At 46.8% G+C, this 12,871-nt stretch overlaps 1 protein-coding gene across 3 annotated transcripts; it reads right to left on the reverse strand.

The window, feature by feature from the left end:
* Positions 1–45: 45 nt before the first annotated feature.
* MTIF3 (mitochondrial translational initiation factor 3) lies at positions 46–10,231 on the reverse strand (the record flags this gene model as incomplete). Of its 3 annotated transcripts, XM_080940774.1 has the most annotated exons (5): positions 10,155–10,200; positions 8,264–8,325; positions 3,262–3,713; positions 1,108–1,265; positions 46–255 (listed from the first exon to the last, which is right to left on the reverse strand). In XM_080940774.1, exons 3-5 carry the CDS (start codon positions 3,710–3,712, stop codon positions 46–48), a joined length of 819 nt encoding a protein of 272 aa, XP_080796900.1. In that variant the 5' UTR covers position 3,713; positions 8,264–8,325; positions 10,155–10,200. The 3 variants fall into 3 exon arrangements, with proteins under 3 accessions (XP_080796900.1, XP_080796899.1, XP_080796901.1); XM_080940773.1 differs by lacking the exon at positions 8,264–8,325 and having other exon boundaries at positions 10,160–10,231; XM_080940775.1 differs by lacking the exons at positions 8,264–8,325; positions 10,155–10,200 and adding an exon at positions 9,523–9,719.
* Positions 10,232–12,871: the final 2,640 nt, after the last annotated feature.

Consider the following 12,871-nt stretch of genomic DNA (forward strand, 5'->3'; position numbering starts at 1 on the left):
GCCAGCAGAGGCTTCCGGAAAAGCCTGGACTTTTTCTTATTAAAATCACTGACACAGAACATCTGACTCGTTACTGTTTTTGTTCGAAGTGTCTCTTCTCTGGCTCTCTTGGGACTCTCTGTACGCCTTTTCTTCTTTCTTGCTCAAATGACGAAAAGTGCACATGAACGCCGTCCCTCCTCTCACGGCTTTCGGTTTGCTTGAGAAGGTAGCTATTCCAGGCATGGTCTGCAGAATCTGATCAAATATCTCACCCTACAAAGGAGAACAGTACATGATGAATTTGAACTAGGTGTCTCTGCTGTGGTGAATGACAGGCTGGTCTGCTCCTACATTTTCCTGTGTGACTGACGTCCACACAGGAACTCCGTGCTCAACTATCACGGATGGACTTCAGTCTCCGCTCTGTCACAGCACCAAGAGTCTACACGCTCAAGCTTCCCCCAAATCAAACACTGGGTTCAGGTCTTCGCCTTTCTTGTTCTAAGGGGAGGGAGGCAGATACCACTTGGACTCCCAAAGGGCTGAACTGGTTGAGCTCTGCCCTGTGCAGACAGTCAAGTGCTGCCTTTGGTGGTGGTGAAGTGAGCTACGGTTAAACACCAATAGCACAGAACTCCAGGGATTTTAACCTGGTAAAGCTCTCCAGTATGGAAGACCATCCTGTGAACTATCTCCCCTTTCTATTTTGTTAGCCATCCAGCAGTTTGTAAAACAGAATAACTTACAGCTTTTCTATTGCTTTAATAAATGTCTCTGGGTGTTGTGTCTGCATTCGCGTATGTCACCACATGCGCAGTGTCCACAGAATCCAGAAGATGTCGGATTCCCCTGAAACTGGAGTTATGACTCCAGTTGTGAGGTACCGTGTGCTTGCTAGGACCTGAACCTGGGCCCCTGGTGAGAGCACTCGGTGCTCTTAACCAACTGAGCCATCTCCCCAGCCCCAGACCAGTTCACATGTGGCAAATCTAATGGAAAACACACTAAACACGAAGCTGGGAGCATTCTGTGTGGTAGACTGGTCACTTTTGCCCGTAGACGTCCCAGTTTTTCTAGTTTTATTTTTGCATCAGAAAACAAGCGGCCTGCGGTGCTCATACTAACCATCTCACTCTCTGGCTGCTCTGCATCCTTCCTCTTCTTTATTGTGACTTGAACGTGGTATTTCTTCTCAATCCATTGCTGAATCTGTTTACTCTTGGTGTCCAGATCATGCTGACCAATATTTGAAGAAAAAGTGAGCTCCTTTGTCACAGTTGGTCCTGGTTGGAAACACTGAAGTTTAGTGCTCCATCGGTCTGTTTCCTACTCTTCCTGAAACCTCAGCTTGCACTCACGGATGGAAAGATCTCAAGTCTGACAGGCCACCACAGCCCTCCGCTCACTTTCACCCTCAGGGACTGGTTTTTAACATGCCAAATAATATTTAAAACTTGCTAAGGTTGTGGGTGTGCTTGTGAGTGCAGGCTTGGATGAGGTTGGGGGTGGGGTCGAAACAACCCTCAGTGTTGGTCCTCACCTTTTACCTTGTTTTCACACTGTACACCCACCCCTGCACCCTCTCCACGTCTCCCCAAAGCATCAGGCTTGCAGTACCCACACCGGCTGCTGAGACTGGCTCTTCCTGGTTCTGGAGCTTCAAACTCACACTTGTGCACGGGCCCTTGGACTGACCCATGGAACCATTCCCCAGACCCTGTGTTAGATAGCTACAAATCTGAGAGAAACAGTGGGGCAAAAGCAGACAACTCACAGAAGTGCCTCAGATGGTAAAATGGGCAGGGACTCCTCACGGTGACACTGTGACAGTACCAAGAACACAGAGGAGCCTCCGCTGATGCTGTGGCTGGGCCACCTTGTCCATTTTGGTTCACAGAACCCAGAGTTAATAAAGAATGAACAACTGGGAAGAGGCCCACGCCATGGAGATAGAGTAATAAATTAGATCCATTCCTATTAGTTGTCATGGCAATTATAATAATTTACCCATAGCTGTCCTATAAACATGGGTACATCTTGAAAACAATGCCATTAAAAAAAAAAAGCAATCTGCATACCGTTTCTGAACATCTGTCACATTAACATTGGCTAAAGTCCATGAGAGCACACAGGGACATCTGGGGGAGGGGGATGGACTTAAACGGTCCTGTAATGTTCAGATTTTAAATCTGAATCACAGCCAGTCATCTGATTTTGGATAACAGGTAACAACTGTTTACGACCGTTTCTTATAGGCCTTTGGATTTAAAAAGTTCTTAGCACCCCCTTGCTTCCCACCAGTTGGCTCTGGATCTCCATCAGAGTGAAGTAACACCTTCCAGACATTAGCCCTTCAAGGTCTCCAGGTTCTCGGTCTGCTCAACATTTTCTGGCTGTGCCATGGTTTGACACCCTTATCCCCCTGGTTAGTCTCCTTTGATAGCCTGCTTTCTGGTCAGCACTCCTGTGGCTCTAAAACAGGCTTTCTTCCCTCCGTGAGGCTAGTGCCCCATCCTTGTCACACTGTGACATGGAACAGCCTTCCACAACTAGGAGCTGCCAAAAGCCGACCCATCTTAGTGCCTAGTTCCTGGCCTGTGAGTGGCTTCTGTGACAAGTGCCTGGGAAGGTGACTGCCCATGTACAGAAGCAAAAGGTTCTCTATGATTCACACGATGCTTCAGAAGAAGAGTGAAAGGGTGGTAGGAAGAAGAGTCGATCTGGTAGACAGCTCTCCATCACCTCTGCCCCATCAGCCACGAGGCTCAACACTGCATTTGGAGCCAAGGTTACAGGACAGGATGGTGACTTCTTACCACTTCGGCCTGCTTACCTTCTCCCCCACGTCACAATTCTAAAAGAAGAGCCGATGGACACGGGACATGAGAGAGAAGAGGAAGGATGAAAGTGAGGATGGAGGAGGAACTGCCCCAGAGCAGTGATGGTGAAACCAGATGCTCAGGGGTTACCAGTTTCTCCTGTTCATGACCCCTCCGCAAACATCAGAGTTGAGTGCTGCTGGGCTGTTCGGAAGCAGTGGCGCTCACCCTTCCTACTGCTGTGTCCCCGTAATACAGTTCCTCATGTTGTGGTGACCCCTAACATAAGGTTATGTTGTTGCTACTTCCTAACTGTAGTTTTGCTACTGTTATGAATCGTAATGTAAATATCTGACATACCACCCTGTGAAAGGGTCATCTACCCCTCAAAGGCTTCAAAACCCAAAGGTTGAGAACCACTGTTCTAAAGGATTCAAGGCACAAACACTGGAACACCTACCAGTTTTGGGCTTGGCCTTTTCCTGTTCCCGGAGCCTCAGCCGCTCCTGGTGGATCTGCGCTCCGGTCATGAGCTGGTACTCGGGTGGCTCTGAGCTGGTGTTCCTCTGCACCAGCCTCAAGTCCTGCTTGTCCATGAGTCTGATCACCTCCGCTCGGTGCATCATTCCCAGATCGATGCCCTTCTCATCCAGGACGCGTATAACTCGCTCACTAATCTTCCTTCCGGTGTTAGAAAAAGCATCTCTTCTTTTCTGTTTCCTCTCACCCTGGGTGTCTGTGGCAGTACTAGAATGTTTTGCAGAAGTCAGGTACAGCAGCTTCAGGGGGGATACAGTCAGGGACAGCTGTGCTAGGTCTGGATTCACAGTGTGTCTTCGGAAACATCTTCCAATTAAGGTATTGTCAATCTTTATGGTTTGTAGCGTCAACCTCTTGAGAAGAACAGCCATCCTGGCAAAGTAATGGGGAAGGTTTATTATATCGCAACCACTGACTCTGGTGGTCTGGGATGCTACTGAGACTTACAGCACACAGACCACCAGACCCACGAGCAGGACGGTAGCACTGAGACTTCGACTCTTGGCTGGCACCGTCGCTAGTGCAGCTGGAGATCAGACTCAGCAGCTGGCATGCTACTTCCATCTTTTTCTTCCACACTCATGGCATCTATTTTTTCCTAGATCCTATAGTGCGGGCTCCAAAAGCCAAGTTCATCTGGGGGTTTGTTTATGAGGATGTAGTAGAAATGCCATTTCAGGGCTGCAGAGATGGCTCAGAGGTTAGGAGTCCTTTGCTCTTCCATAGGATTAGATTTCTAGCACCCACATGGTCTCCATACATTTAACTGTAACTCTAATTCCAAGGGACCCCACATACTTCTCTAGCCTCTGAGGGGACTGCACACATGTGGTGCACAGATATGCATGCATTGGGATCAGCACATGTAAAATATAATAAAACAATTTAATGGCAGTTGGATTTAAAAAAAAAAAAGCTTTCTTACCACAAAAAAAAAAAAAAAAAAAACAATAAAAAGTGTTTTTTTCATTTCTCCTTGTGCTTCTTATCCAGGCCTTTAACCCCAGTACTCTGGAAAGGCAGGGGTGGAGGGGTCTCTGTGAGTTCCAAGCCAGCTTGGTTTACACAGTGAGGCCTATCTCAGATAAAATAAAAAAACCCCACAAATTCATAATCATTATTTATTATTCAGAATTCCTTATTAGGGGCCTGAGGATTTGGGTCAGTGGTAGAATTTTTTCCTAACGTGTAAAGGCCTTTGGTTTAATCCTCAGAGCAACAATCTTGGAGAATCTTTCTGTAGAGGTCAGAGGAACAAACATCATGTGTGGAAACTGGTGTCATCCTCCCGGTCACTGTAGGTCGATGTCGATGTGCAGGTGAGAGCTGGCACTAGTTAGGTCAAGGCGATACATGATTGGACAGTAGAGAGTGGGGTGGGGACAAAGTTTTGGTAAGGCGGGAGAGAAGGAGGAGACAGAGAATCAAGATGAAAGATGAAGATGAACTATCTCCGTCTTCGAGGCTCTGAGTAGCCTTAGGTAGATATGATTATTTCTAAGGGTTTCAATGGGTCAATGTGTTTTGTCTAGGTGGGCGGTTCACATCTTTGTCAAGTGGTTGTAAGCTTATTGTGTGGGTATATTGTGGACTGAGAATTTAACATATAAATCTGATTGATAAATCATTGATTGTTGAGTCATGATTTTACCGGGCTGTGGAGGACAGCGTGTGAGAGCAATGGCTGAGAGGCAGCTGGAGCCTGCAGATCTGGCTCTGTTGCCCAACATGATGTGTGTGTGCCAAGTGTGGTAACTTCCCGCCTAGGGGACCTCGTGGAGAGGGCAGCTTGCAGACCGTGTGGAAGAGTAGCAGCCAGGTCTGCACATGCCATGTGGCCCTAATGGTATCGGCACTAGCACAGGGTAAAAGGTTACCCCATTCTTTTTTATTTATTTACTGCAACAAGCCACAGCCAGCCATGATCTGTTCCAAAGTGGAAAGTAGGCCACCAGCAAACACCACAATGTCTGCTCTTCTGTCTGACTTATGATTTTAGGCTGGTCCTCCTGTATCAGATACCTGGTTTCCAGGTCTCCTTCAGAGTATTATAGTTTTGTTTGGCAATACTTCATTTACAGTTTGGCAGCGAAAAGGGGCTCCCTCCAGCCAGTTGTATAATTTAAACATTACAGAAAATAGCTGTAATTCTCTTCAACACACTGAATATGCAAACATGTATTAGGACGCTAATTGCCACTGTGTGTCACTGTCACACCCCGGCTCTATTGAAAACTGGTAAATTGGTAATTAAACAGAAAGAGCTGAGCGTTTATTCTGTCTTTTTAGGAAAAACCGTGCCTATCTACTATGTTGATGAGGAAAAGCTCTCCTTCCTATCAGAGAGGTGATGATAAAAAACCCAACCATCACCACCACCATTTGCACCAACAAAAATGGCTCATTAGTCAATAATTGAACACTTTCAGGTACAAGGCTGATGCCAGAGGGTCACCCACACACTGCATCCAGATAAAATATGTAAAAGCAGTTTGCTGAGGAGGAAGCTGGCTGTCACCATCATGACCAACGGTCAGAGTGGCATTACCACCAGAAGGAAAACATGACACCCCAGGTATGCCTCCTGATTCCAACTGCTGCAAACACCCAGAGCTTTTCCACAACACAGCAGCCTTGCCTGAGGTAAGCCAACTGGCCTGCCTCCCCACTAAGCTTCCAGAGCAAGGCTGGCCCAGAGAGGAATGGCCTGGAGGACTCCACAGGGAAGCGATTTCACAAATCCAGACTGTGCACAAACCCAGCTTCATGAGAATGAAAAGGGAAGATGGGCTGGTTTTTGAATAAAAAGCTATGGAAATTACAAAATGTAATGTGTTTGAGAAAAAATCCTCCAAGGAGATACAGGGATGCAGATTAGGTACTGGGAACCTGCAAAAAGTGCCATCAGTTTTCTGGGCATGAGAACAGAATTCTCAGGAAACAGGCCCTGACATATTCGGGATCATGACGTGTCATTCTGCAATGGCTCAGCTGGAAACAGGAGTTAGGAAGTGTGATTATGGCAGCATTTACTGAACCTGGCTACCTGGCTGTTAGCTAGCGTTCTTCATCTCTCCTTTCTTTGCTTTGTTCAAACTATTTTTGTACCTGAAGCGTACAGAAAACAGACAGGAGTTGATGGTCACTGGGATGAATCCAGCCTGCATTGTCCATGTGTCATTGCACTGAACAGAACGGACTTGCTGGCTTTGTGCATTATCCTGGTTGGTTCTCTGTCAACCTCGCACAAGATGGAGTCATCTGGGCCAGTCTGTGGAGCATTCTCTTGAGTAAATGATTACTGTAGTAGGAGGCCCAGCCCACTGTGGGCCCTACCCTTCCTGGGTGGTGTGGAAAAGCAGGCTGAGAAGCCATGAGGAGCCAGCCAGTAAGCAGTGTTCCTCCATGGTCTTGCTTTGGTTTCTGCCTTCAGGTTCCTGCCCTGACTTCCCTCAATGATGCACTAGGATTTGGAACTGTAAGCCAAATAAACCCTTTTCTCTCCAAGTAGTCTGTTTTTGGGTCATGGTGTTTTTTTTCAAAGCAATAGAAAGCAAGCCGGGGCATGCATATTAATATGTACCACACACATACATACCATTAGTTTCACAGCCTGTGTGTAACTGAACTGCGGATAAGGATTCTACAAACATAAAAGTCTAAAGACCTCTGTAACACTTATTTCTCTATTTAGGTTTGGTCACACCAAAGTCTCAGAGGTTCTCACAGTCACAAATGACGATGAATGTCGAGTACCGCTCACATACCCTTTGATAACTCTCAGTTAGGGTTATCCAGAAACAAGAGGCCTGCCAGCCTCTTGGGGATCACTTGGGGGTGCTCTCAGCATACAGGTGCCCTCTCTGCTTTTCTGTGAAGTGTTCACTGAACTGGGACGTTCAGTTGAGTCTTCTTTGCTTCCTCTGCTAGACGTAGATGTGAGGCTGTGCAGACCAGCATCAAATAAAGGTGCTGAACGGAACACAACAGGGGCTAAGCTGGACTCCTTCCTTCCAAGGTCACATATCGTGGGAGCCACGTTCCTCAGTTACTTCAAATGCATGCATTTGTAGTATGGGATGTCTGTTTCTGACTGACAGCTAGCTACTCAGACCCTACGGAAATCACGCTGCACCAAACAGATCTCCTTGAAAGGTAGCAGCTGACTCCACACAGAGGAGCACCGGTACCTCTGAGAAAGTGTGAGCAGTTCTCTCAGAATGACGAGCAACAGAATGTCAACTGGATTATGTCAAAGGGACATGAGACCGAGTGATTTTAATGTTTGATACACATATTCAGTAAGAAACTGAAATGATGTAAATATTGGGCCATAAACTTCGCTGTTGTTTGGGCTGTACTGTCGATATGTATTTTTAAAGATTGATTTTATTCCCTATTCATGTGTATGCATCTGCCTGGGTGTCTGCACACATGCATGTGGGTGCCCAAGGAGGCCAGAAGTCGTCAGACACATTGAAATGAAAATGACAGGCAGCTGTGAGCTGCCTGATGTGGGTGCTGGGGACCAAATCTGGTCCTTTGGGAGAGCTATCCACCCCTTAACCTCTGAGCCATCTCTCCAACCTCTGCTTTCATAGTTGTCCTATTAACACATACACACTTCCCTTAGGCCCTTTCTTAGGCAATCTGTACCTCCGCCATCCTAATTTTTACTATACCATTGTCTGTTCCAAGAGAGCAAGTGTTCTCAGTCATAAGGCATCTCAGCAAGCTTCATCTCTGGGGTGTGGTACTGGGATATAGCTTTTCACTTTGGAGGCGTGCACAGAAGTTAACAGGCAGAGTCTAGTTTTATGATCAACAAATGCTTGAGCTGCTCAGGTCTGGGATCTTATAGATAAAGCTGGCACGCAGGTTCTTATGCCTAAAACAGAGGCTGATGACCGTGTGACACTCACACTGTCCTTATGATCCACTGTGTTCTTTATGAGGCAGCCATGAGGGTTTGAGATGAACATTCCTAGAAAACACAACTTAAATGTGTCTTGGTATCCAGTTTCTGTCTTTCTTTTTTTCCCCCCTTTTCCAAAACAGGGTTTCTCTGTGTAGCCCTGGCTGTAATGAACTTGCTCTGTAGAGCACCCTCGAACTCAGAGATCTGCCAGCCTCTGCCTCCTAAGTGCTGGAATTAAATAAAGGTACGTGCACTATTGCCCAGAAGTATCCAGCTCCTTAAAGAAGGGGCCGTGTAACTGACTGCAGTGGCTGAGAGAAAACTGCATCGGAATGTCCCAGCACAAAAATTAATTTGCAAACACCTACATGAGGAACCCGGGGTGCTTCTGCCAACGTGCTCCCATGTTGCAGCTTGCAGCTCCACTGCAGTCTACCACGGTGGACTTGCCTAGTCTCCTCAAAACGCACAAGCCACTCTGTGCCTGCTTTGCTGTCAGAGAGACAGCACCAGCAAACGTCAACTGCCCGAGACGCCTCAGCACAGACTCAAGGCCGCAGCAGAATACCCGCTGCAATCTTCTCTGGTTCCCGCAGTCTTCTGCTCTTACAAAACGCTGAGTTTTTTTCTGCTACTATCCTTCGGTAGGAACCAAAAGAGAGCCTCTCCAAGCTGTAATGTATTACGATGTTTTGTTTTTAAAGCTGCTACTTGAGTGCCTATCTTTAGTTTCCTAATACAATATCAACAGCAATAATAATAAACGATGAATTATGGCTTGTGACTAAGACAGGATTTCCATTAACTTCTGAAGTGATCCTAAACGCATTAAAGCTATATATACCAGTGCAATCTGCTCGGCACTAAAAATTATAAAACCTGTCTCAGTCAGCTCTGAAGAGTGTTGGCTCAGCTTTACATTATCTAATGTTAAGCAAAGACTCAGGCCCAGAGAGATGGCTCAGTGAGTGTGCGTGTCTGTCTGTCTGGTGTGTCTGGGCACCCATGCTATGGTGCCAGTGTAGAGGTCAAGGGACAACCTTGTGAATTAATTCTGTCCTTCCACCTTAGGTTCCAGGCTTTGCCTATTGAGCCATCTTTTTAACCCAATGATACTGATATCCCTCCCCCTGCACCCTCTCTCTCAGACAGGATCTCACTTCGTAGACCAGGCTGGCCTCCAATTCACAAGAGCCTGCCTCTGCCTCCGAGGGATAAGGCTAAAGCACCAGGCACCACACTTGGCCTGATACTTATTCCTACCGTTTCCTTCTTCACGGTTTTTCTGAATCATTTACACTTCATTGTCACAAGCTCATATTGACACCGGGTCACTCCAGAAGGAATGGGTTCAGATAGATTCCATATTTTGTGAAAAAGAAACGTTGGCTTCATCCTGGGAGTGAATTCCTCTCACCTTCAATTCCGGAAGGTTGTTTCAAAAAGTCCTGACAAGGTAACGCACACCTTTAATCCCAGCATTTCGGAGGTAGAGGCAGGTGGATCTCTATAGGTTTGAGGTCACACTGGTCTACACAGTGGGGTTTCATGACAGCCAGGGCTACAAGTGAGACCCTGTTTCAAAAACATCAAAAACTTAAAAAAAAAAAAGCCTCACAAGGGGTCTGCAGAAGACACGCCCACGGAAGGCCACGCCCACAAGGATGACGACATCCTACCCCCCCCCCCACTATGCCCCCAAATCCGTAGAAGCGGCGCGCGTGCGCACGTAAACAGCGAAGGTGGCTGGGATTCTGAGGCTCCCTCCGTAGCTCGGCCACTGGGCTCAACCCCGAAGCCTGGTGCTGCCGCCGCCCCACGTCCACGGAGGGCTCTCTGCACAGAGTGTTCCCAGGACATGTCCTCCCACCTCAGCCCCGCCGCCAAGCCCTCACCTTACCGTTACCGGGGTCGGGGTAGGCGAGGAGGAAGAACTGATAGGTCCGTATCCCGGCTCCGCCAAAGGACCGTGTCGGCTTCCGTAGTGGGCGGAACTTCCTGAGTCCTTTAAAGGGAAGGTGCAGCTGCGGCCTGCGGTTTCCGCTAGTGGAATAAAGTCCTCCGACAAAACAAAACCAATCAACCAGAGAAAGAATTGTGCGGCTGGCCTGAGCAAGAAACTGAGGAATTTGCTACTTATCTACTGCTCCTAAGGCGAAGTGAAGGCTAAAATGTGGAGTCCCTAGAACAGTCACTGCATCGATTCTGCCAGTTGCATTAACACCAATTGAATAATGCCGTCTACAGTGCTTCATAAATGTCTAGACAACAGCTCAGGCTGGGGAGCAGGGTGCAAGCCTCCCTTCCAAGACTGCTCTCTTCTGAGAAAAAGTGATGGGTTCAGGTTCGAGTGATTGACTGTATTGCCCAGAGTCAGGCACGAAGGACGTCGGAAACTTCATGCCCCTGGGTGCTGCACTTGCGGGCTGTTGGAGGCCTGCACCCATGTTACCAAGCCTTTAACTGTCCCCTACTTTTGTCCCGGCTTTTCTTTGTTCCTCAAAATGGAATTTCTTAGTGAAGCCACTGAATGTGGGAGTATGTTCTTTTTATGAAAAGAAGCCCATCATCTATAGACTGTGTGTCTAAAATATATAATTTATATCATGGGAATATCTTGTCTTATTTAATCCTCACCAGATAACTCTATCAGGGTAATATCCGATTACAACAATTACTGGTACATCAGAATAACATCCTTTTATTGCAAATGAGGAACCTAGGTCATCCTTAAATAGCTTTAGAGCCACATCCAAGTCTCCCTTTTCTCATCAGATCACAGCCTCTGGCCCATGAGCCTCTTATCTCCAATATGGGAAAAGCTGAAGCAATTCTGTATGACCCAAAGGCCAGGGCTGGGCTCTGCATGTCAGCCATTTCTAAGTGAAATGAAGAATTACAGATGCTTTTTATTCTGCCAGAATTAGTCCTCGGCGGGAAGAGAGAAGCATAGTTGTGGGAATAAAGTGTGGAGCCTACCCCTTGGTAAACAGGTCCACAGTAGTTGTAATAACGTTTTTTGGTAGCACCACAGTTCTAAGCACTTAACATGTATTGAGTTAGCTTAATCCTCAGGACACCCTCATGATATACTGCTATCACTACCCATTGTATAGATGAGGGACTGAACATAAAGATACGACTGGTCCCATCATTCCACCATTAGCAGAATCAAGGATGTAAAAAGAAGACTAGAGGCTCAGTGGTTAAGAGCAACGGTCTTTCAGAGGGGCTGGGTTCTGTTCTCAGCACTCCCAACTGCCTGGAACTCCAGTTCTAAGAACCCCAGTTCCCTCGTACTACCCGAGAGGCGCTTACATGCATACGGTGGATATACAGAGATGCAGGCACTCGTACACATAAACATGCATAAAAATTAGTTTAAAAAGACTTTAACAGGAGGACTAAGAATGAAGGACTGGGGAGATAGTTCAGTGACAGATTGTCTCAGGGTTTTTATTGCTGTGAAGACAGACACATTGTGACCAAGAACTCATAAGAGACAACATTTAATTGGGGCTGGCTGACAGGTTCAGAGGGTCAGTCCATTGTCATCATGGTGGGAGCATGGCAGTGTGCAGGCAGACATGGTGCTGAAGGAGCTGAGAGTTCTACATCTTGATCTGAAGGCAAACAGGAGAAGATTAGCTTCGAGTCAGCTAGGACCAGGGTCTTAAAGCCCATGCCTACAATGACACACTTTATCCAACAAGGCCACACCTACTCCAACAAGGCCACACCTACTCCAACAAGGCCACACCTACTCCAACAAGGCCACACCTACTCCAACAAAGCCACACCTACTCCAACAAGGCCACACCTACTCCAACAAGGCCACACCTACTCCAACAAGGCCACACCTACTCCAACAAAGCCACACCTCCAAATAGTGCTTCTCCCTGGGCCAAGCTTATTCCAACCACCATACAGATCACGTTTATTGTATTTATTTCTTATGTAAGTGTAGGTAGGGCCTAGTACTTGCTAGACAAGTGCTCTAACACTAAGTTAAATCCCCAAGAATTTAACTCTAACTCAAAAATACTTGCTTAGCATGTGCAAGCCCCAGATTCTACCCTCAGTGCTGAAAAATAGAAGGAACAATAAAGGGGAGAGAGCAAGGAAACCTGACCCAGCCTGGTGCCAAAGCCCTCTACGTTGGTGTCCTCCTGCCAAAGCAGTAACTGAGGAAGAGAAGCTGCTCCGTGAAAAATGCAGTAAATGGATAAAAGGAATATGTTTCACTTAATATACGTTTATGTGCACTTAATATACAAACAAAGGACTTAGAGTTTGATAAGGTTATGATACAAGAAAGTTAACCAGGCTGACCTTCCTGCTCAGCATCTTGTTTAAGCCTTCCTTGAAGGCCCTGTAACCAGAGCACACTGGCTGAAGCAGCCACCATGGCTCACTGTTCTAACAGGATACTGTTTTTTTGTTTTTGCTTTTTAAATCGTAGTTGCTTGTTTTGTTTGAGACAGTGTCTTAGTTAGGGTTTTACTGCTGTGAACAGACACTATGACCAAGGCAACTCTTATAAATGACAACATTTAATTGGGAATGGCTTACAGGTTCAGAGGTTCAGTCCATTATCATCAAGGTGGGAGCA

Source organism: Micromys minutus (assembly GCF_963924665.1).
Source record: "Micromys minutus genome assembly, chromosome: 29".
In the NCBI taxonomy this organism is placed as follows: domain Eukaryota; kingdom Metazoa; phylum Chordata; class Mammalia; order Rodentia; family Muridae; genus Micromys; species Micromys minutus.